Below are 22,016 nucleotides of genomic sequence, written 5' to 3' on the forward strand. Positions count from 1 at the left end.
GGAGTTGATATCCACTAATCTAATTTTCCATAATTTTCCCATCTACAGTGGCTAACTTGACAGCCCCACTTGGTGAAACATCTTCAATGACAAAAGGACCATGTCATTTTTTCTTGAACTTGGGTATATGTTGTTTCATCGAGTATTTAAGACTAAATCCCGTGGTTTCAAAACTTTAGTCACCAAATGTGAGTCAAAGAGCTGTTTTTGTTTTTATGCGTACCTTGTGAATATACTCTTCTTGTGATAGTTCAAGTATCCCACGCTTACAATCTCTCTTGATACACATACCAATAAAGTGACGTCTATCGCCCAAATCTATCATGGCAAGGTATCCTTGAGAAGTGAAATCTCATCTTTTAATGTTGCGGCTATAAGCATGGCATCCATGTACAAGATTAGAATCATGAGGGAACCATCATTTACACTCCTTGTGTACAAGCAGTGATCCAATCCTCTTGGCTACGTATTGAGGCGGTCCGGGGCGGGCAACAAGAAGAGTGGCCTCTAAGCACCCTTGTAGGCTCCCGTGCTACTCAATTTGGTTGGGGTTGGAAAAAACAACAAACACACACACAAACCCGCAACCTAACCCTACACAAATTTGGGGCACCACCTAGTTTTGGATGCAAACTAGGACGCGTAAAGAGAGAGAGAGAGAGAGAGAGAGAGAGAGAGAGAGAGAGAGAGAGAGAGAGAGAGAGAGAGTGCTCGGGATGCTTTGAAATGTATCAGCAATGATCAAGCAAACACAATTATATATATAAGAAAGAGAGAGAAGAGGGAGGGGGTGCTTGTTGCATTAATACCTTCTTACAAATCTGTCATGACTGATCAAAGTGAGATTAGTATTTGTTCAACATAGCTTGACTAAATTTCACCAGGATACATCACAAGAAAATCCACCCCAATCACTGTCTTAAGGTCAGGGGAGTCCTCTCCACCCTGTCGCCCTCTTACAATATATGGGATTTATGGCTAAATTGATGACAACACCCAGACACAAGCTATCAAGAACTAAAAATATCACCAAGACACTTACACATCATTGTTGTCCATTACTTCACGTTGGAAGAGAGACAAATTATCCAAGCTTCGTCCAAATCCACCCTCCTTGATTTAGCAAATGTTGGGCTTACACTAGTAGGAGGAATGATAGATTTTCCACTCTCAATTGAATGATCGCTCTCTCTCTTACAATGGCATAGAGTTCCCGTGCTAATCACCCCTATTACAACACATGCACAAGCATACGACAATGAGCTTCCACTCAAGAGCTCCTTCTAGAGAAGTTGAGCTTGGCTTCTCAAGCTATAGCATAGTGCTCTTGCTTATGGCTCTCCCATTAGTGCTAGCTACACCCTCCTTTTATAGCAATTTTGAGGGCTAGGGTTACTCCTCTAACCATGATTGGGTTAGATTTTCAGCACTTATCTAATTTCTTTTGCTTGGAATTATCAAGAAGTTGGTGCGGATAGATGAAGAAGAGACAGAAAAGAGAAGTGGAGGTGATAGGACTTTTCATCGTAGGTTAGTGTTAGTAAGTTAGTAGAGTTAGTATTTTTATTGATTTACAAATGGAATTGGATATTTACAATGGGAGTATCCATGTAGGATACAAATAAAGAAGAAAAAACTCTTAATAGGTAAGAAAACATGGATTTCTTACACTGTCGATGCTCCAAGTGTCTTGAGTACGATCAATTTTGACGCTTGTTGGCGGTCCACTAGCTTTGACGGTACGTTTTTTCTCCACTCTTGACCTTCCTTGGGAGCCAAGGTAAGTGAAAATGAGTAATCAATCACCATGATGCTATCTTTCAAGAGAAGAGGCTGAATTTTGTGGTTTTTTTGATAAATATGGGTAATATGGAAGAGAAAAAATGAGACTAGGTGGTCAATTTTGGAATGGAAGTGTGTGTAGGAGGCATAAAATCACCATGGTTTCTCTTATTCTTCAAGGTTGAGAAGAAGGTGAGTAGGGTGCAGAGAGGAGTGGTGAGAGAGGTGGGGATGATGAGTGGAGAAGTGTGTGTGAAAGAGGAAAATGGTAAAGTGGAAGAGGGACTGTGGCTGCATAGCATGGGCAAACTGGGGTCCACCAATAAAATCTTAGCTCACAGCTCGTAGCTCAAAAAAATATGAAAACATTTGAGGTGAAAGTTCAACCCACGAGCTACAACTTTTGTTTGTATCACCTTTTCAAATTCGGGGAGCATGTGATCTTTAAAAATTCAGGAAAACCGACTGTTTTTTTCCACTGCACAAAGTCCTTGTGAGGTCCTTCTTTGGATGATTCTTTTGAATACCTCCAAGAGTGAGCCCCCCATGGTGCATGCATGCATTCCACATACCCTTGACCTTATTTGGTAGGTGTAAAATTGAAGATATTGTTGAGATCATGATATAAGTGAATAGTACAACTAAGAAAATCAAATATTGAGGGGTCTCAAAAAAAATATGTACATGTCAAATATAAATCATATAGGTGGAAAAAATATAAAGGGGTCAAAATAAATCTCTCTCATTATAAGTCTACCATAAAAAGATGAATATTTTTGGTGGTCTATTGTATGACAGTAATAGATAATAGATGGAGGAAGGAAAAAATCACAATAGTGAAAAAATATACACATAAATAGAACTAGTTTTTTTGGATTTTTATTGGGATGGAGTTACACCAAAAATAAGAGAAGCTTGCATGAAATTATTTTTATATGGAATAAAGAGTATGCAAAATGATAAGAAAAAATATGGTAATGGTGAGTCAATGTACATATCATAAATAACACACCATAGGTAGAAATAATAAATAAATACCAAAATAATTATGAAAAATCCTTTTATTTAGGCCCTATATACAATGAAATATTTACACACAAATGGGCCATAATATACTTATAATTTTTATTTTTTTTATTTTTTCTTGGCTCAACTAGCCCAGTGACTAGCTAATTGAGGGTTTTTAAAGAAAATATGGAGAAAGTCCCTAACTCACACACACCTATGTACAGTGAAATGGTAGGGATAACCAAAATGTTTGAGTGATTTGATAGGGTGAGGTAGCTTACTATGGCAATTATGGAAAGCCGAAAAACGGCTATCAGTATATAACCTTAGGATTGTAATTATCAAACTTAATGTACCACTATCTTGAGACTTAATTTAGTCCATACAAAGATTTCTTGAGTCTACACACCGGGTGTTAGATTTTAAGGATTTATCTCAAAACCTTCTTGCTACATCATATATACATCTTCTTCAAGAATCATGTGAATAAACACTGGCTTCACATCCATTTAGACCAAGCCTATGTCCTCCAGCTTCTACTTAAGTTCTTTTGACACATGTGAGAATTCCACACACTCAAATACTCGTAACCTATTGTAAAGGTTTTTTTCCCGTCCACATCTCCTACAAAATCTTAGAACACAATACTAGGTGACCATTTTATTACATGAATATTTGTCATACCAGCTTTCCCCCAAAAAACCTGAGGTAAAGTGATCGTAGACAACATAGAAGTGATCTGTTCTAGAATAGTTCTATTCATCCTTTCTGTCACACCATTTTCAGTGGGTGTGTATTGTTCTTTAGCTTCTTTCATATAGCGATTTTTATTCATTTTAATATACATGAAAATAATGAACTGATTGATGGTGATGTTGATATTGACAAACTGAAAAGGAAGAGGAGGCGATTGTACATGTAATTGTTGATCATTGAAAGTGTGTTCAAGTATGAGATGGTTATGTAGCTTGCCAAATTTCATTGTTTTGTAGATGTGAAAAACTATATTTGTACACTACATCCTTTGTGAGAGGATAGATACGATATTGTACAAAGCTACAGCAATCTTCTACATGTCTTCAAGCATAAGATCATTTTCACATTTTAAACATGAGTTTGAAAGTGTTTTAATGTCTAGATATTGACTTTCTTGAGCAAAAATAAAGAAAAAAGGGACAGGGCACAACTTCAACTTCTTACAACTATTGGAGAGACATAATTCTAACTCTCCAGCGTACCTTTGTGTGGCACTCCATTAGTGCATGCACTATACAAATTTCCAATTATTTTCTATGAAGTTCTTGTATCAAGAAAAGTCCAACCATTGTTTTTATTTTGTTCATTGCTCCTCAAAGGCTATATTATCTATATAAAGCTGAAACACGTTCAAGAAAATACTAAGGTCATAAGGTTTGTGGTACCTAGTAGGAGGTACCTGACTGACTTTATTTGAAAAAGGACGCGAATCTATCGAAGATGCTGTACCACAGAAGAAAAGGGAAGTGGAAGGTGGAAATGGGATATGCAGTAGATTTTGAGGGGGAAGGTGCATTGGCTAGGAGGGGACCTTCAAAGACATCGTGGAGCTGTAGACAGGGATTTCAAAATGACGTGATCACACTATAATTTCAGATTAATAACAATAGAAATGCAAAATAACAAATATTATGTTAATTGACATTCATCTTTTTTGACATGCAAGGAGACTTGGAGACCGGCTAAAGGACCGTTGGGCTAAGTAGTTAGCCCGTCGGGCCCGCCGTGACTATATAAAGACAACGCCGGTGCTTGTCTTTTTCACAAGAGAGGTACATTGAAAAGTCTTCTTCACCAAACTTACTGGCAGCTTTCCACATTCTCAAAGCAGTGTAGCGGTAATTTTTTAATCCCTTCCTTATTTTATTGATGTTTTTTTGAGTTTCTTGCTTTAAAACTTAAAGGTATAAAATTTCTTTTATCAAATCATCGTACGTGGATGCATTGGCATATGGTTGCAATTGCGGCTAGGTGGGTCATTGCAAAAGCGTACGATGATTATGTTTTATATTGCTCCCAGTCATTCATGCTTCGGCACATGGTTGCAATTGCGACTAGGTGTGTTGCTGCTAGAATGACAGGAGCATTTGTTTGAAAGAAGTCACCGTGCGTGGATGCACTGGCACATGGTTGCAATTGCGGCTAGGTGTGTCATTGCAAAAGCGTAGGGTGACTATGTTTTATGTTGCTCCCAGTCATTCATGCTTTGGCACTTGGTTGCAATTGCGACTAGGTATGTTGCTGCTAGAATGATAGGAGCATCTGTTTGAAAGAAGTCACCGTGCATGGATGCACTGGCACATGGTTGCAATTGTGGCTAGGTGTGTCATTGCAAAAGCGTAGGGTGACTATGTTTTATTTTTCTCCCAGTCATTCATGCTTCGGCACATGGTTGCAAATGCGACTAGGTGTGTTGCTGCTAGAATCACAGGAGCATCTGTTTGAAAGAACTCACCGTGCGTGGATGCACTGGCACATGGTTGCAATTGCGGCTAGGTGTGTCATTGAAAAAATGCAAGATGACTATGTTTTATGTTGCTTCCCGTCATTCATGCTTCGGCACATGGTTGCAATTGCAACTAGGTGTGTTGCTGCTGGAATGACGGTAGCATCTAATGCATGAATGTGTGCTCAAATAATTTCATAATGTTTCATATGCTTGAATCTTGAAAGAAGACATCGTGCATGGATGCACTGGCACATGGTTGCAATTGTGACTAGGTGTGTCATTGCAAAAGCGTAGGATGAATGTGTTTTATGTTGCTCCCAGTCATTCATGCTTCAGCACATGGTTGCAATTGCGACTAGGTGTGTTGCTGCTAGATTGACAGTAGCTTCTGTTTGAAAGAAGTCACCGTGCGTGGATGCACTGGCACATGGTTACAATTGTGACTAGGTGTGTCATTGCAAAAGCATAGGATGAGTGTGTTTTATGTTGCTCCCAATCATTCATGCTTCGGCACATGGTTGCAATTGTGACTAGGTGTGTTGCTGCTAGATTGACGGTAGCTTCTGTTTGAAAGAAGTCACCATGCGTGGATGCACTGGCACATGGTTGCAATTGTGGCTAGGTGTGTCATTGCAAAAGCGTAGGTTGACTATGTTTTATGTTGCTCCCAGTCATTCATGCTTTGGCACATGGTTGCAATTGCGACTAGGTGTGTTGCTGCTAGAATGACAGGAGCATCTGTTTGAAAGAAGTCACCGTGCGTGGATGCACTGGCACGTGGTTGCAATTGCGGCTAGGTGTGTCATTACAAAAGCGTAGGGTGACTATGTTTTATGTTGCTTCCAGTCATTCATGCTTCGGCACATGGTTGCAATTGCGACTAGGTGTGTTGCTGCTAGAATGACAGGAGCATCTATTTGTAAGTTGTTGTACGGTGAGGCATACTGCACTTTTTCTTTCACGTAGAAAAGATCCAAATGGAGTGGCACATAGTTATATTTCACAATGTGTTGTTTGCAATAATACCATTGCAGGCAAAATGGATCCTTCTGCTACTTCAATGATAGAGTTCAAAAAGAAAATTAAAAATTGTTGATTACAATCGTCAGTGCACTAGATCCCGACGATATAGCGCAGATTGTTGCAGATGAGTCTAGATTGCAATCATTATACAGTGAGATTGCCTGCAAAATTTTGTTGTTATATCCAGACAAAACAACTGAATCAATAATCTCATTACTGAGAAGTTGGGTGGGCAATTTGCCCAAGGTGGCCTCTGATTTGAAAGAGGAATGCCCTCAAGAAGTAGACAAGGGTAAGCTAGAGCATTGGAACGCGAGATGGACAGCTGAAAAGGAGAGGTCAAGGCGAACATCCCACATAGACACACAGTTTGGCCTAAGCAAGAAAATGCAAATGGCTATCACCAGAGTTATGGGGAGCAGCCAAGTTGGAGAACCGTTTATTGAGGAGGCTGCCATTGAGGGAACATCGGGTGCTACTGCTTCTGCCAGTCACCTGGAGAGCAGTATATACAATTCTGAATGTAGTATTACTTTGGGCATTCCAAAAAAGTCCATTAAGAAGATCAAGAAACTTGGGTCAGGACCTTATGGCACAAGGTAGTAAGTTCAAATCAAAGGGATCAGTTTCCTTCCTGCAATGAATACTTATTGTGCCAAGGAGTTCAAAGGACAGGCCAAGCATCAGTGGAAAATCTTTGCATCAGAAAGTGGAGTAGATCTCAACCATAGAGGGATTGTGAGGAGTGTTTCCCACTCTGTAACGTTGCCGTGGTTTCTGATATTCCCCTACTTCAATGGGGGAACTTTATGTGATCTTATGGAGACAGTGCCCCTTCCACATGGCTCTTTTACGACGCTTGTAGCGCATCAAGAGGGGAAAGGAAAGATCCCTGAAGACTTTAAATGGGAGCAGCCCTCTGAAGACAAAAAAACATGTATCAATAGCCTGTGCAATCATGCTCCCTCGTTGATCCATGCCTTGGTGAAGGCATTGCGATTCGCACATGACGAGGGAGTGATCCACAATGATCTCCATCCATGGAACATCATGTTGGACTTTACTAAGGATCTCACTCCCCGTATTGGAATAATTGATTGGGGATTGGCTCTGCGTGTTGGCTTAGAGACACAAAAGACCAACAATACCGATGAAAACTGGAAAAATCTTCATCCTTGGCGAGCTCCTGAGTTACTAGATGGCAAGAATTTATGCCCATGGACCAAGGCCACAGATGTGTACGCCATAGGATGGGTGATATGGCAATTTTGTAAGTTTTGTGGAGAGTTCTCTGACTACTACAGCACAGATTGGTTCAAACATAAGGTTTTAGTGGAGGTACAAGCCATATCTAGGATTGTTGTGGAAGGTTGGGCGAGGAAGAAATCCATAGACAGAAAGACCTTGGCACTTTTGGACGAAGAATTAGAAAGATTTGAAGCCCAGCCAGAACGATGCTTACGCCCTCCCTCTGAAATGAGTGTAGCCTTTTTTTGATGGATATATGATGTACTTTATTAAGCAGGGTTTTCTGAGACTTGTGACTTATAAAAGCACTTTTAAAAATTGGGTTTTATGAGCAATGGATGAAGTATGAGTAATAAAAACACTTTGTTATATCTCAATAGACAACAAATTTTCTATGAGTTTTGTTTTTTCTCTTAAGTTTCAAGCAATAAGCCACATGGAGTCACCAATTGTCATTCATTGATTTAAAAAATGGTGGTTACTCTTATATCAATTGATTGTCGTAAGATGGTGGTTATTCTAATATCAATTGATTGTCGTAAAATGGTGGTTAAAATTATAGCAATTGATTGTCGTAAAATGGTGGTTACTCTTATAGCAATTGATTATCATTAAGTTTGTATGCTGTAACTGAAGTATAGTGTTTAATCAGGATATGGATAATGATAATCAAAGGGCTAAGCGTGCTTTTGAGCGTCTCAGATCCATGTGTCAAGGCGGTGGAGTGAACGACACCGCTCGAATTGCTTCTCGTTGCTCCCAGTGGGCCAACCCAGTGGGTACACAATGGAAAGAGGTGAACACTAGGATTGACCGAGAAATGGTGAAATCCATATGGCCAGGCATTGCAGATGACAACATCAAGAAAGGCTGGCTGAAGCTATCACAATGCATTAATGCAGACATACGAGACAATGGAGAGAACATATATCTCGATGTTATGGGTCATCCTATGCATCATATGGATTGTCCATTGTGGTTTGCCAAGATGTTATACATGCATTATGTCTTGGGTGAAGCAGTGGACTTTAGCTCAAGGACACCTCACATGACGGTTGCGGACATTCGCAGTACTGCAATCACCGTCACACAGCAAGAGATGTCATTGGCACTAGAAGGTGCATCAATGGAAGTGCATCAAGTTAAGGAGGAGCTTCAAACTCAACTCAGGCAAGCATCACAAGCTACACAAGGCTCTCATGCAGAAGAAACCCTAAATAGAGACTTGCAAAGGGAGGTGAAGGTGCTATCTCGCCACGTAAAAGAGTTAGAGGCAACTATAAAAAAACAAAATGCTTCCACATTGATTGAGCACCCAACATCTATTGAGGCCCCTCCAGCTTCTGGTGAGCATGGTGGTCCTTGCCCCATATGTAGATCATTCTTTCATGAGTGGTGTGGTCACTTCAGCTTGCCATGCGGACATATGTATCATATATCATGCTTGATGCAAAGCATGATGAATAACTTTCATTGTGCTATATGTGAGTTTGAGATATCCAAAAAGATATATGCAATGTTCAAAATGTCCGAAGACTATAATAAGCTTAAAGGTCAACGTGAACAGGAGAATGAAGATATTCTCACAAATATTTCACTATCACTTGGATAGTTTTTGTAACATTTGATAACATTGACTCGTTGTCTTGCGAGAATTTATTAGTGAATTGTGAATTTTCTTCTCTTCAGCTTCAATTATGATATGTGATAATGCAACGATTTGTTAGGGCTTTGTATATTATGAAGCTTTAATAGTGATTTGTGGCCTTGTAAAGGTTTTTAAGGGCTTCGCTTATTATCAAGAAAATGTCTAAACCTTAAACTAAATATAAAAAAAATCTTATAAGATAAACAGTTTTTGAACTTAAACAGAAGTCACTCAATGGATTCGATAATCTATTAACTAAACCACTGTCGCTTGCTGCGACGGGTCAAAGTTGGTTCAATTTCCAAATTCTCTTCAATCTCTTCTAAAGTACATGTAGTTTCTACTTCATGAGATTCCCCTTGCAGCTCACTGTCTTCGTCCACCTCATCATTGGTTACATCATAAGTCCAGCGCGGCATCTCCTCTTTACAGTTCTCAGCTTGCACTCTTGCCAATAGCCGATGGTTGCAGTACATATACACCAATTTTTCAGCTCTTGAATTTAGAAGGCGATTTCTGATGGTGGAATGTACATATTTATATGTACTCCAGTTTCTCTCAGAACTTGAATTGGATGCACATTGGGCTAGGATTCTAACAGCTAGGCGTTTAAGGGTGGGTGCACTACCACCATTCATCATCCACCACTTCCACGCTGGTTGCTCCGTGGCAAGTTTCTGCACAAATTTTGTACCAAACTTACCCTCTTTGAGTTTAAACTTCGTAAGATCAGTAACAGTCAATGCATGCTCATCAGGATCATCATAAAACCTGCCTATCACATCATAAAAGTCCTCCAGCACCTCCTCATCAAGTTTGTCTATTTCCATTGCCCAATACTCTGGATCCAATAAGAAAGCTACGCTGTGTAGTGGACTATGTGCTCCAACCCATCGACCATGCACATACTTTCTCAAAATTTCTCTCCTCTTTTGAGTGAATGGTGTCTTCCAAGGCTTCACAATTGGCTCCTGGGGCTCCTCTGGATTTGCAAGGATTTCTTGAACAGTCCACCAAGCCATCCACACCTTACCTATGTTAGGCAAGGCAGAATCCAGTTGGCGTAATGCGAGCATAATTAGCATCATGACATTGTGCACATCCACCACATCATCCCAGAAGTGGCGATCAGCTAGTAGATCTCGGATCACCCCTATTTTGCTTTTTATCTTCTCCCTTTGACCAACCTCCCATTCTGAAAAAGTGGCACAAACAAATGTCTCCATCACAGCATTCTTATTTTTTATTAGTGATTCTACCGTATAGTAGTTGGTGCAAAATCTAGTTTTGCACGGCAGTTTTAACATAGTAGTCTGACGGTACATGTCAAGAACCCTCTGACGCTTCAAAACAAACTTGACTATTAAGCGAGCATTGTCTACTATCCATTTGAACCACTGCGTCCTCCCTCTTGTACCAATCTTGCAATACCAAGTTCAAGCTGTGTGTACTGCAACCAACACTATATAGGTGAGAGAAGCGACTTTCAAGTATTCTACCTGCAGCCCTGCAATTTTTGGCATTGTCCATGATTACTTGGACAACATTTTCTTTTCCAAGTTCCTCAACTACGTCGCCAATGATGTCAGCTATAAAACTGCCAGACTTTATTTGACCAGAGCTATCCACAGCTTTGATAAAACATTCACCACGAGGACATACAAGCATGATGTTGATCAATGGCCGCCTTTGAACGTTGGACCAACCATCACTAACTATTGTGTATCCAGATTGTTCTGTTGCATTTAATATTACCCTTTGAATATCATGTTGTGTGCTTGTGTAACATTTATCCAACAGTTGGTTTCTCATATGGTGATATGTTGGAGGGGTAAATCCAACACCATACTCCCCAATGTGTTTCCAAGCTGACTTCCATGCATCACGGGTGACAATGGCGAATGATCCCCTAGTGAAATAGACGGCTTTAGCTAGTGCAAGTTGTGCTTCTTCTAAGGCAAGTGTTTTGAATCTCGTCTATAAGCTAACCTGTCTACTTTTTGACGATCCTACCTGAAAGTAAGGAGATCCATGGTTTGGAGGAGTACTTCCATCGATATGAGAAGTTGGTTCCCTACTTTCACTGCTTCCATTGGTGGGCGTTACACCCAATGATCCCTCATACTGGTTTGATCTTATCCATACGGGGGTGTGATGGTCGAAAGTAGAGAGTTTTGATCTTTTGCTCGTGGAAATTAGCTTACCAATTAAAGCTTTTAAGCGCATAGATGCTTCTTCTGCACCTAAGCCCTTGCACTTTCCTCCTTGGATTCTGGTATTGTCACCTAGCAAATGATCCCTTATTCTTGGTGCCACAAAAGTTACATTTCCAATCTTGATACTTGTTTAAATTTGTGGCAAACTTCCACTCGGGTCCTAGAATTTTTCCACCTGCCTTTCGCTTGCCCTGCGAAGTGGTGCTCTGCGAAGCAGGACCTGGTATCGAGGTAGGAGGTCTCCTCAAGGAAGCCAGGCTGGGGACACCAACACCACCGCTCACATTCCCGGTGGAAGACATAGTTATTGGATGCCTGCAATACCAATAAACATAGCTTCAAACCAAACATTAGTGTTATAATCAATATCACACACAAGCGTAGTAGTGAAGCCTGAAGGGAATAAACCTCAATCTACTCAAAAATGAGCAAGAAAATACAACGGTGAATCAAATATGTGATCAGTCCATCCCAAAAGTAGAGATATCGACCCAAAGATTCACCTTCCTACCCCTTTCATGAATCAGTCCAGTCCAAAAAATAACTAATGACCCATGATTGGAGCTCTAATCGAAATAGCAAGCAAATACAGCGGTGAATCAAACATGTGATCAGTCCATCCCAAAAGTAGAGATATCGACCCAAAGATTCACCTTCCTACCTCCTTTCATGAATCAGTCCAGTCCAAAAAAGAACTAATGACCCATGATTGGAGCTCTAATCGGAATAGCAAGCAAATACAACGGTGAATCAAACATGTGATCAATCCATCCCAAAAGTAGAGATATTGACCCAAAGATTCACCTTTCTATCTCTTTTCAAGAATCAGTTCAGTCCAAAAAAGAACTACTGACCCATGATAGAAGTTCTAATCAATTTAACAAATATAACGGTGAACCAAACATGAGATTAGTCCATCCCAAATGTAGAGATACCGACCCAAAGATTCACCTTTCTACCTCCTTTCAAGAATCAGTTCAGTCCAAAAAAGAACTAATGATCCATGATCAGAGTTTCATTAAGTTCTAATTTTGTTTAAAGACTATTCATTCTTTCACCTTTAGTTTTTCTTCTAAATTTTAAAGGATGACCAAATTAGAGGAAGCGGTGATGTGAGGTGATGTCTGCTACAGGGTTATATAGAGCCGCCAAATATGGAGGGGGTACATGATGGGGCCGGCGGGATTCTTGCTTTGCCCGCTAGGCCCGCCGGGCTATATCACATGCCCGCCGGGCCTGCCGGGGTTTGTGGTTTCCCCGACGGTTCTACGTTTTCTACCGGTTTTCGTAAGTCATGACATTAGATATCTTATTAACATGAAAAAAATAGTGATAATAACAACAATATTTAAAATTTAACAAAATGCATCATCGCGTAATTAAAATCCCTGGCTGTAGACGTAGAGAAGGGTGGCAGTGAGCAAAGGAGGCAGCAACATGCAGGCGGAGACATAGTTTGTACATATTTTTATATACACAAATGGCTTAGGGGGACAACTCGACGTGACTGGTGGAGTGGTTATGTAGTGCCTATGAAAGTCATACATGTGAGATGAGGGTTCGAGTCTGCCGTTTCCTTTTGTGAGGGTGGTGAGGAATCTGGTGAATCTTTCATAGGACAGAGAGAATCTGCTAGAATCTCCGCATGGATTGAATATAATATGGAGTGACCGATGTCGTGCAGCTCCGCTCCCATGCTAAGAAAGATACCAACAAAATGCACGTCGAGCTTATTTGAAGCTTACTTGATTAATGGTCAATGATGAGGGTTTGTTAAGAGGCCAAGTTTAATGATTAATGTATGCCAGATGCGGCTTTAAAGGGCCAACTAATGCCTTAATGGAGCCAAAAAGGAGTATGCTTGAAGTGAGCACAAATGGAAGATTATCATCTAGAATTGCAGTGCTTGAAGTGCTCTATCGGCCTGTCTTTACGGCTCGTTGATTGGAGCTACGGTGAAGAAGTTATGGCAGTTTGAAGTTTAAGTCGATTGCAGATCCGTACCGGATTGGGCAGCTGCCAGCTGAGGTGATAGAAATGAAATGAATGCACGGGCCTGAAGTGCTCACTTTGCAGAGGATGTCGGTATTTTCAGATTAGTGATCGGATTTACGGTTGCCAAGATATTGGCCGTTAAAAATTCACCGGTGGCCGGTTCCGTGCCAGTCCGGCCCGCTCGGTCAGTGTGCCATCTGGAAATTTTGGGCTTCAACCAGGTAATTTTGGAATGCGGGAGCAGTAATTTCTTTGAGGAGTCTCGTGTTCGGAATGTCGTCTCTTCTTGGAATGCAATGACTGCGGGATATACCCAACAAGGCATGGTCAAGAAGGTACTTGCATCTTGAAGGCGTAGTGCATTAAGAAGCTGACAAGTGCATTAAAATTCTTGATAATATTGTTAGTCCATGGCTATTGGAGGATGTTGTTGATGGCAATGCTCTAATCGATATGTATGCCAAATGTGTGGTGCCCTTGCCATATGTAGTGCCCTTACAAGGCATAAGGCCACCCAAGAGGTAAGCCGGCCGCCCGCCCAAAGTAAATCCATATGGCCGCCCATTGTAAATGGGCCACCCTAATTTAAATAGTGTGTGAAGCCAATAAAGAGGAAAGACATGGCGAGGCTGCAGGCAGGGAAACACGAGTTGCGCAAGGAGGAGACGGGCTCATAGAGGGCACTGCAGGACTCGGATGAGGTCAGCCATGTGACGAAAAACTCTTAGCTCACCACGGCGCACAATTTCGGCACCGCTTCCGCTGGATTCCGTGCAGGTCGACTTCGCCTTGCCACATCAACAGGAGGAGGTTTTTATGCCTCCCTAGCAACGACGGCGCCGTCGTTGCTAAGGGAGGAAGGGAGTTATTAATAACTTTGTTTTTCTTTTACATGAGGAGGTCATTACAAGAAGAAAGGAACTTGGTCGAGGCAAGCAAAGCGAGGAGCTTGGTGGAGGCAAGCAAGGCGAGGAGCTTGGTCGAGGCAAGCAAGGCGAGGAGTGGTCGAAGCAAGAAGAGCGAGAAGCTCGGAGCAAGGAGCAAAGCTCTCTCTCTCTCTCTCTCTTGCTCTCGACCTCGGCAAGCAAGAAGCTCGGAGCAAGGAGCAAAGCTCTCTCTCTCTCTCGCTCTCGACCTCAGCAAGCAAGAAACATCGAATGGCAATTAACGAAGAGTTGAACGAGGGTAATAGGGTAACGATAGCGAAGGCAAGAAAGTGGAACAAAGGATGCTCGAAAAGAGGTAATCAAAAGTATATAGAGCCTGACGGAAATCAAGGTAAGCCGATTAGAGGAGACTGAAAAATTTGTGAGCGGCAATTAAGCCAGTGCAACGCATAAGGAGCAAGGAGCTGCAGAATAATTGATAATAACTGAAGCTTGATGATTGAGACAGTGAGGAGAATAAAACTTGCAGAATCTAACGGAACTTGAAGCAGATAAAGCGGTATAAGAAAATTTCCATCACTGTCATCAGCTAGAAATTGATTTAACATTCTGTTAAGTCCACTGTCGTTAACGGCTCGATTAATCCTGTAAATGGGAGCTTAAACTCTTAGTTAGCAGATGATCCAAATGACGACGCTGTTAATAGCTCGCCTTGGCTAAGAATTAAGTTTTACTCAACGCATTAATCGATTAATTGATTATTTCTTTCACACCTCTCACACAGCCATAGATCCGACGTTTGCCCGACTCATGTAACGAACACATATCTCCCGACACCGAATAAAGAACCAACCATATTTCACCTATTGCTACTTTGGGCACAACATTATACCAATGTGGTTTCCTTTGAATAGTAGTAGGATTTTGCATGACAAAAGTAAGAGCAACAACGTCCTTTAAAAGAAAATATATTGAAAACGTGAGAGTGGTGAACAACCTTTAAAAGAGGTTAAATTAAGAATGTGAGAGAATGAAAGTATAAATTGATGAACGTGGTGAAGACTAGATAGAGTACAAATGAATGAAGGAATGAGGGAGTCTAAAGCACGATGGTGGTGTCTTTTTTGTGGGGTAGTCTAAAGAGACTTCCAAGAAGATGTGAGAATGGTTGAACAACCTTGAACAGAAGTTTTTACTGAGAATAATTTAAGAGATTGGAAGATAAATGTGGTGAAGACTAGAGTACAAATGAATGAAGGAATCAGGGAGTCTAAATTAGAGACCTCAAAGATCTACAATCTGTCAGTGACCATGGAGTTATATGGCTACCAGACGAAGGTGAAGCGGGCGTCGTAATGGGTGACGACATGGAGGCGGCCTTCCGGTGTGCGGGTGCCGGAGACGGGGGCGCCTACGCTGTAGCCCACGGCATTCCGAAAGACGCCCGTGCCGCCTACGATGGAAAACTCCCACGACGAATTAGGCGTGAAGATAGCCTCGCCCTGCTGCGCCAGCGTGCCCTTCACACCCTTATAGTCCAACGACACCACGTTGTTCATGAAGAACACGGTGGCTGCCGCTGTGTTGTTGACGGCGATGGCCGTCCCGCGCACATACCCCATCACGGCTGACGCCGGATCCGCCGTCTCCGTCATAATGAACTCGTACACCATCTCGAGTCCGAACCCCGTTGCCGTTCCGCTCACCGGTGCCCTCGCCGCCGGAACCATTATCAGCTCGTTCAGTCCGATCTCCTGCTGCAGAAAGAACGACAGCTTTTGCACCTTCCCTTTTCCTGGAGCAGCTTCTGTAGAAACTGCAGCTGTCAAAAGAAGCATCACCACCGCCGGCAACGTGAGCGCTGCAGCCAGCTTCACGAGGGTCCCGTTACGGCCTGCTGCCGCCATATGTGGGTAGCGAGCGCGCGCGCGAGAGCGAGAGAGAGAGAGAGAGAGAGAGAGAGAGAGTATGTGCTTATTGTGCTTCACCTCGTTGGTGCTCCTCTTGTAGCTCACCGTAACACAGTTGCCCGACTTCCTCGCCAAAGTTCGCGACTTTTTTGATCGCCCCTACGCGCTTACCTGGCTGTCCTCATTGTGCTAAGTTGTAAATTACGTTTCCATAAGCACCAAGGTCAACGTTCCAGCACACACAACCCCAATGGCAAGAAATCTTACGACCTCGAGGCCTGCACCATGTGACACCCACGTCTCCAAATGACAAGAGATGATTAAGGTTTGGGATTACTACTCGCATTGGGGTATGGAGAATATTAAGGTTTTAGTACAATTCAAGAGATAATTCTAATGAAGCAAGGCATTAGCATGGATTTTGGGAGTCTAACCTATCAAAGTTGACTAGAACTCCTCAACCCAAGGAGAAACTTTAAAAAAAGTGTTTCTCTTTACACGTATAAGACAGGAAGAAACGTCACTATAGTCGATCAGCAGTACATTGTGAGATCACTTGGCTCTTAGGACAAGGTGAACTAGGGCATCTTTTTTTTTTTTTGCCAAACTCACAAGTGTGAGTAGTGTTTTTACTATTAGCATAATAAAGAACAGATTACATCCCGTCCATGCTCGCACTGTTGAGTTCGACTCCAACATACGATGGTTATTCTCAACCATTAATCTTCTATGAAGAAACCCTCGTGTGAGATAGCCATGATGGTGTGACACAAAAACGAAAAGTAAGAAGTATCTGTTGTAGTTTACTTTCCTTTGTGAACCCTTGTACCATCATGAACTTAAGACCTTGGCCAAGACATGCTTAAAAAGGTGATAGATTCCAAAGCCCATGGTCATAGATTTTAACAATCGAAGTCTAGGGAGAGTTGTCTACCTTCTTTACAATGCATGATCTTTACTTTCAAAATCTACACTAGATCATAAAGTAGATTTCTTTGGTAGTTCCTTGGAGTCTTGTCTTCAAGTTTGCTACATAGGAAGCATCGGAACATTTATACTACTCTTTCTATGCCAATGCATCAATGTCGTAGTTTTTTTTAGGTTTGTCATTACTCTCCCTCTCTCTCTCTCTCTCTCTCTCTCTCTCTCTCTCTCTCAAGAGACTGGGATCTAGGAGGGCCTACTTATTTGTCATGGGTTAAAAAATGAGATTAAGAAATGAGCGAATGGTTGGTTGCCATGTGGGCTAACTTATGGTGGGTGTGTCAGGGCATAAAAGTTAGTGGTCAAACTTGTAGGCCTAGAGGTGGAGGGAATAATTCCTTATCAATATAATGAGAACAGGTTTTAAAAATTCAAAAGTTTTGAACATTTTTTCAATAAAGCTGGGGCAAAAATCACTTGTTTCTCTCTCTCAAGACTGCCACTTTCTTTGAGGCCATTGTTGTATAGTGTTCACAACTAGCTAAAATGTCAAATAGTAAACCAAAAAGTTAATACTAACATAGAGCATGGAAACTATTTACACCTACCATTGATGGTCTCCAAGAGATGCATTGCAAGCTTATCTACCATTCCTTTTAAATGCTCAATGCAATATGCTTCTTAGCTCAAATGTAGACGAAACAACGCATCGAGTGCAACTATCAAAAGATGAATGGAGGTGGATGTGCATTCCTCCACAACAAAATATACCTAAGGGTCACACAAAGTCCTTGGCTTATGGTAGGATATGTTTCTGTGTCTACATTTAGATTGCAAATTGTCCATATGACATCAACAATGTAAAATTTCAAAGGTGACTATGCCATGCAAGGGTTTCCTTGCAAATGGATGGGAAACCAAACTCGTTAATCATCTAGGAGATACCATCAAGTGCTCTATAATTGGTGAAAAATTGTAATCGGATACCACATTGCAAGACAAAGTGTGTCAATGTTCTTTCCCTATAGAAGGAGGAAGAAAACAATGAGAGCATCGGAGGCATTTTCCTTTGATGCAAATGGTCGAGACATTGTAGACCTTCAAATATAAGCCCATGATCATGCAGTTTACAACATCTTTGTCAATGACAGCTGACATCATGGACATCTTCATGAGTATCTTAACCTAAGTTATAATTCTTTCAAAAATTACCTTTTTGTTTTCAATGACAAGGCTATCCAATTTAGAAAGGAAAGGCTTTTTTTTTTCAAGAGGTGTTCTCACAATGCATTACCGTACAAGTTCCCAACCAAGGCCAATTCCGCTTTTGATTGATGAACATGGTGTTTTGCATCATATCTCTGTGAAAATCAATTTTCAGTAGGAAGAGAATGGGATTTAGGAGGGCCTCTTTATTTGGTAGTTTAAGGGAGTCAAACCTTTAGTATTAAGAAAGCAATCAAAGGACATCTTATGAATTCAAACAAGCAAAACAGCTAATTTATTTGAATTAAATTTTGTTTCCTAAAATCAAATTTAAAATCTAGCGAGGAAACCCATATCATGTAACATATCTACAAAAAGAGCTCGGTATGTAGATTGTAGATCATATATAATCTCTGCTCAAATTGCAGATCATATGTAGAATTTATAGAAGGCCAAAAATATAAAATTATCCATGTGCATCCTTTGACCACTCTTACACATTTACCATTCTTGCACACATGGCGCTCATCTATTTGTCAAAATGTTAATCACCTCTATAGTCTCATGGCAACTAAAGAGGCCCTCATATCCCCCGTGCTCTTCCTAATGTAAGTTTGTAGAAACTTGTTTAAATATTTTTATGTCCTAGTATTAGGTTACCAACCTATTGTTAATTAAATAGGCTACCAACCTATTGGTAACCTATTGTTAATTAAATATATTACCAACCTATTTAATTAACAATAAGTTGTTAACCTAACAGGACATAAAAATGTCCTTTCAGCATTTTGGAGAAAACTTTGATTCTTCTAGTGCACTTGTTCTTTTGTAAAACCTTTCCTTGAACTTGAGATTAAGAGATCACTATTCATGAAAGCAATGAGTAACCTTTTGGATTCCGCACCCTTTTGTCATGGTAACCATCAAAAGGTGATGTATTGCAATATTTTACTTAGAACATTTACTTTTGGGGGTCAATCATGAGATAGTAAGGGTGTTGGGGATTTTTATAGACCATAAAACTATTATTTCTATATACTTTAACACTAGGTTGGTAATGGGACACTTTTATGTTCTGTTAAGTGTCCATTTGGCTTGAATTATGTCAAGAGTTTCAAAATGGATTTTGAGGTGCTATCTATCTAGAAAGTTTACTCATAAGTTGAAAAAAACTCGACATTTTTTTGGAATATCAATTCCATCTTTAACCTTGTCCTTGCACAACATTTTGCAACCTAAACTGTGTGAAAAAACGGGTCTTGTTTTTGGCTTTTTTCAACTTTTTGCAACTATATATACCACTCTAGAGCTCATGTTTTGTGAGGTCTATAATGCTAGAGAACTATCTTTAGTAGTCCTCAACATGTCCCAATGCTTCTAGGGAGAAATAAATGTTAATGTTGGTTATGACCAAATTACAAAAATTGTCAAATCCTATTTTTTAGCCAATTTTAGCTCTTTTATGATTTTTTGGGTGGCTTTCATGATATCCAAATGCAGTTTTGATTTTCTATGTGGCATATTGTAACATAAAGCTAGTATTCCTTGAGTTTTGGGACACCTAATACCCTATTTTTCATAGTACACAACGATGGTTGATTTTTTCAATTATAGAAGAAAAAAAACATTCTAGTATATCAAGTATAGCTTTCTCAATATTGCTATTTTCTTGTGACGACTATATGAATTTTGTAGGTAGTAACCATATCTAGTCATAAGGATCAAATTTGGGTATATATTGAATAGTTTCTATGGGATTCTACAGCTCATAATGTTGAACCCAATTTTTTCATGTTTGCTATATTTAGCACTTGATTTTTGTCCCCAAGATTCCCCTTGGTAAGAGATGTATCATGCTTTTGACATGTTCCATGGCTCCTTATATACCTAAAGGCCAATAGGGAACTAAGAAAACATGCATACATTATTTGTATTGAGCGTGGCTATATAAACTTTGATGATAGGTACGCAGAATGGTAAAAATTCAACTTTTTTGTACCTATTTCTTTTGGCAAAACAAAAAACAGTGAGTGAGAAGAAATCATATGTTTTGATCACCAACCCATTGAAGTTAACTAGGGAATTTATCTCAAGTCCTACAAAAATCCCTAATCTTATTTTTATGCAACAAAACATAAGAAATGATTGTTTTGATGAAAATGTACTGGTCCATCAACTTTGGAGGCTTGGTGTGACCAAAGATGAGAAATTTTACAAGTTTCTTATTTTTTCCATGTGTACTAGGCCTTGAACTATAACCTCATGAAAGGATTTCACAAAATGAGTGGATCTACTATGGTTTTGGAGGTTTTTTTCAAAACACTGAAATGACACTTTTATGTCCTGCTAGGTTACCAACCTAGTAGTAATGGGTTGTTGATCACATGGTATGGTTATCTTGGCCCCTTTTTTTTTTTCCTAAACCTAAAATTAGGTTTAAAAAAGGTCACATTTCTCTCATTCTATTGACCTATCATTATTTTTCTATAGCCATGCTTATTGTTACCACAAATTAATGTTTGTTTAGTTCAGTTCAAAATTATAGGTATATAGAAAGCTATCAAACTTATCATAAGCATGAAATAATATCTATGAGAGTATTTGGTATAATAAAGAAGCCCAAAAATACCTAATATAGAAAACATGTGCTTTACATTGTTGGGGTAAAGGCATTGCGCCTTTGCCAAGGTTCGGACGTCACATGTTCGACCACCCTCTATATCTACATACATATTCCTTATTCTTCATATACACAAATAATAAAGAGCTCCTCACCATATCCTTGGAGGTTGCTACACCCACATAGTATGCCTTCTACTCTTCTCCTCCCTCGCACTCCACACACACTGTGCATCGCTTTCGCACATAGCGCTCTCACAAGTGGTATCATACCTTCATTTTTGCATGGGTGTAATGCAATGGTCTCATTGATGGCTTCACAAATGACAAGTGTATTGATTGTAGTAGATTCAAGAGAAGGGAGAAGGGATTAGCTTGGCAATGTGTGCGCATCATAGGTTTGCGAGCGGTTTTGCTCATGCATGGAAACTTCTAATTAGCATTGTGTGCACACAAATCGCAATGCAAGAGAAGCCCAGATTGCAGATTTGAGCTTAGGCATGTATATTCAGTTTGTAGCAAGCCATTTTTTAATTTTGTAGAGAAGATGTAGGAGCAGGAAGTGATGTAGCTCGTTTTTGTTGTTTTCGGCTCCCAAAACAATGTTTTTTGCATATCTCCGTCATATAGAGTCGGATAGATATGATTCAGGAGTCTATAATGGGATTTTGGCACATTCCGGACGTAGTAGTGATACCCATTTTTTGAAATTATGCTTAGAATTATAGAAAATGCAACATCAATAAATTTATGCTGTGTTTTTTGGTCAAAAATGGATGTTTTTGGCATAACTCTCACTCTCGCACTCGGATATATGTGATCGAGGAGTCTATCCTAAAGTTTTGGCACATTTCGATTCTCTAGTCATATCAAATTTTAAAAATTCTGAGCGTTGAAGTTTCTGCAGCAACCTTGACATATCAAAGCTTTGCAGTTTGATTCGTTCATTGCAAAGCATTGTCCGGTTTGCATTCATGGCTATATATGAAACATTGTGGTAATATTTGAGAGGGAATTTACCTTGGTTTTGTCTTGTACCCAATGTATAATGGTGTGAGACATACC

General features: G+C 40.3%; 1 protein-coding gene across 1 annotated transcript; it reads right to left on the bottom strand.

The window, feature by feature from the left end:
• Nucleotides 1-15,244: 15,244 nt before the first annotated feature.
• On the bottom strand, nucleotides 15,245-16,441 carry LOC147448455 (uncharacterized). Its single transcript, XM_086522380.1, has one exon. The coding sequence runs from the start codon at nucleotides 16,197-16,199 to the stop codon at nucleotides 15,618-15,620; it is 582 nt and encodes a 193-aa protein (XP_086378506.1). The 5' UTR covers nucleotides 16,200-16,441; the 3' UTR covers nucleotides 15,245-15,617.
• Nucleotides 16,442-22,016: the final 5,575 nt, after the last annotated feature.

The sequence above is a fragment of the Adiantum capillus-veneris genome, chromosome 10 (assembly GCF_014529385.1).
Source record: "Adiantum capillus-veneris isolate H3 chromosome 10, ASM1452938v2, whole genome shotgun sequence".
NCBI lineage: Eukaryota > Viridiplantae > Streptophyta > Polypodiopsida > Polypodiales > Pteridaceae > Adiantum > Adiantum capillus-veneris.

Bases quoted from the DNA above. Each gene is read 5' to 3' on its own strand.
- LOC147448455 (XM_086522380.1), bottom strand. From the start codon at position 16,199: ATGGCGGCAGCAGGCCGTAACGGGACCCTCGTGAAGCTGGCTGCAGCG.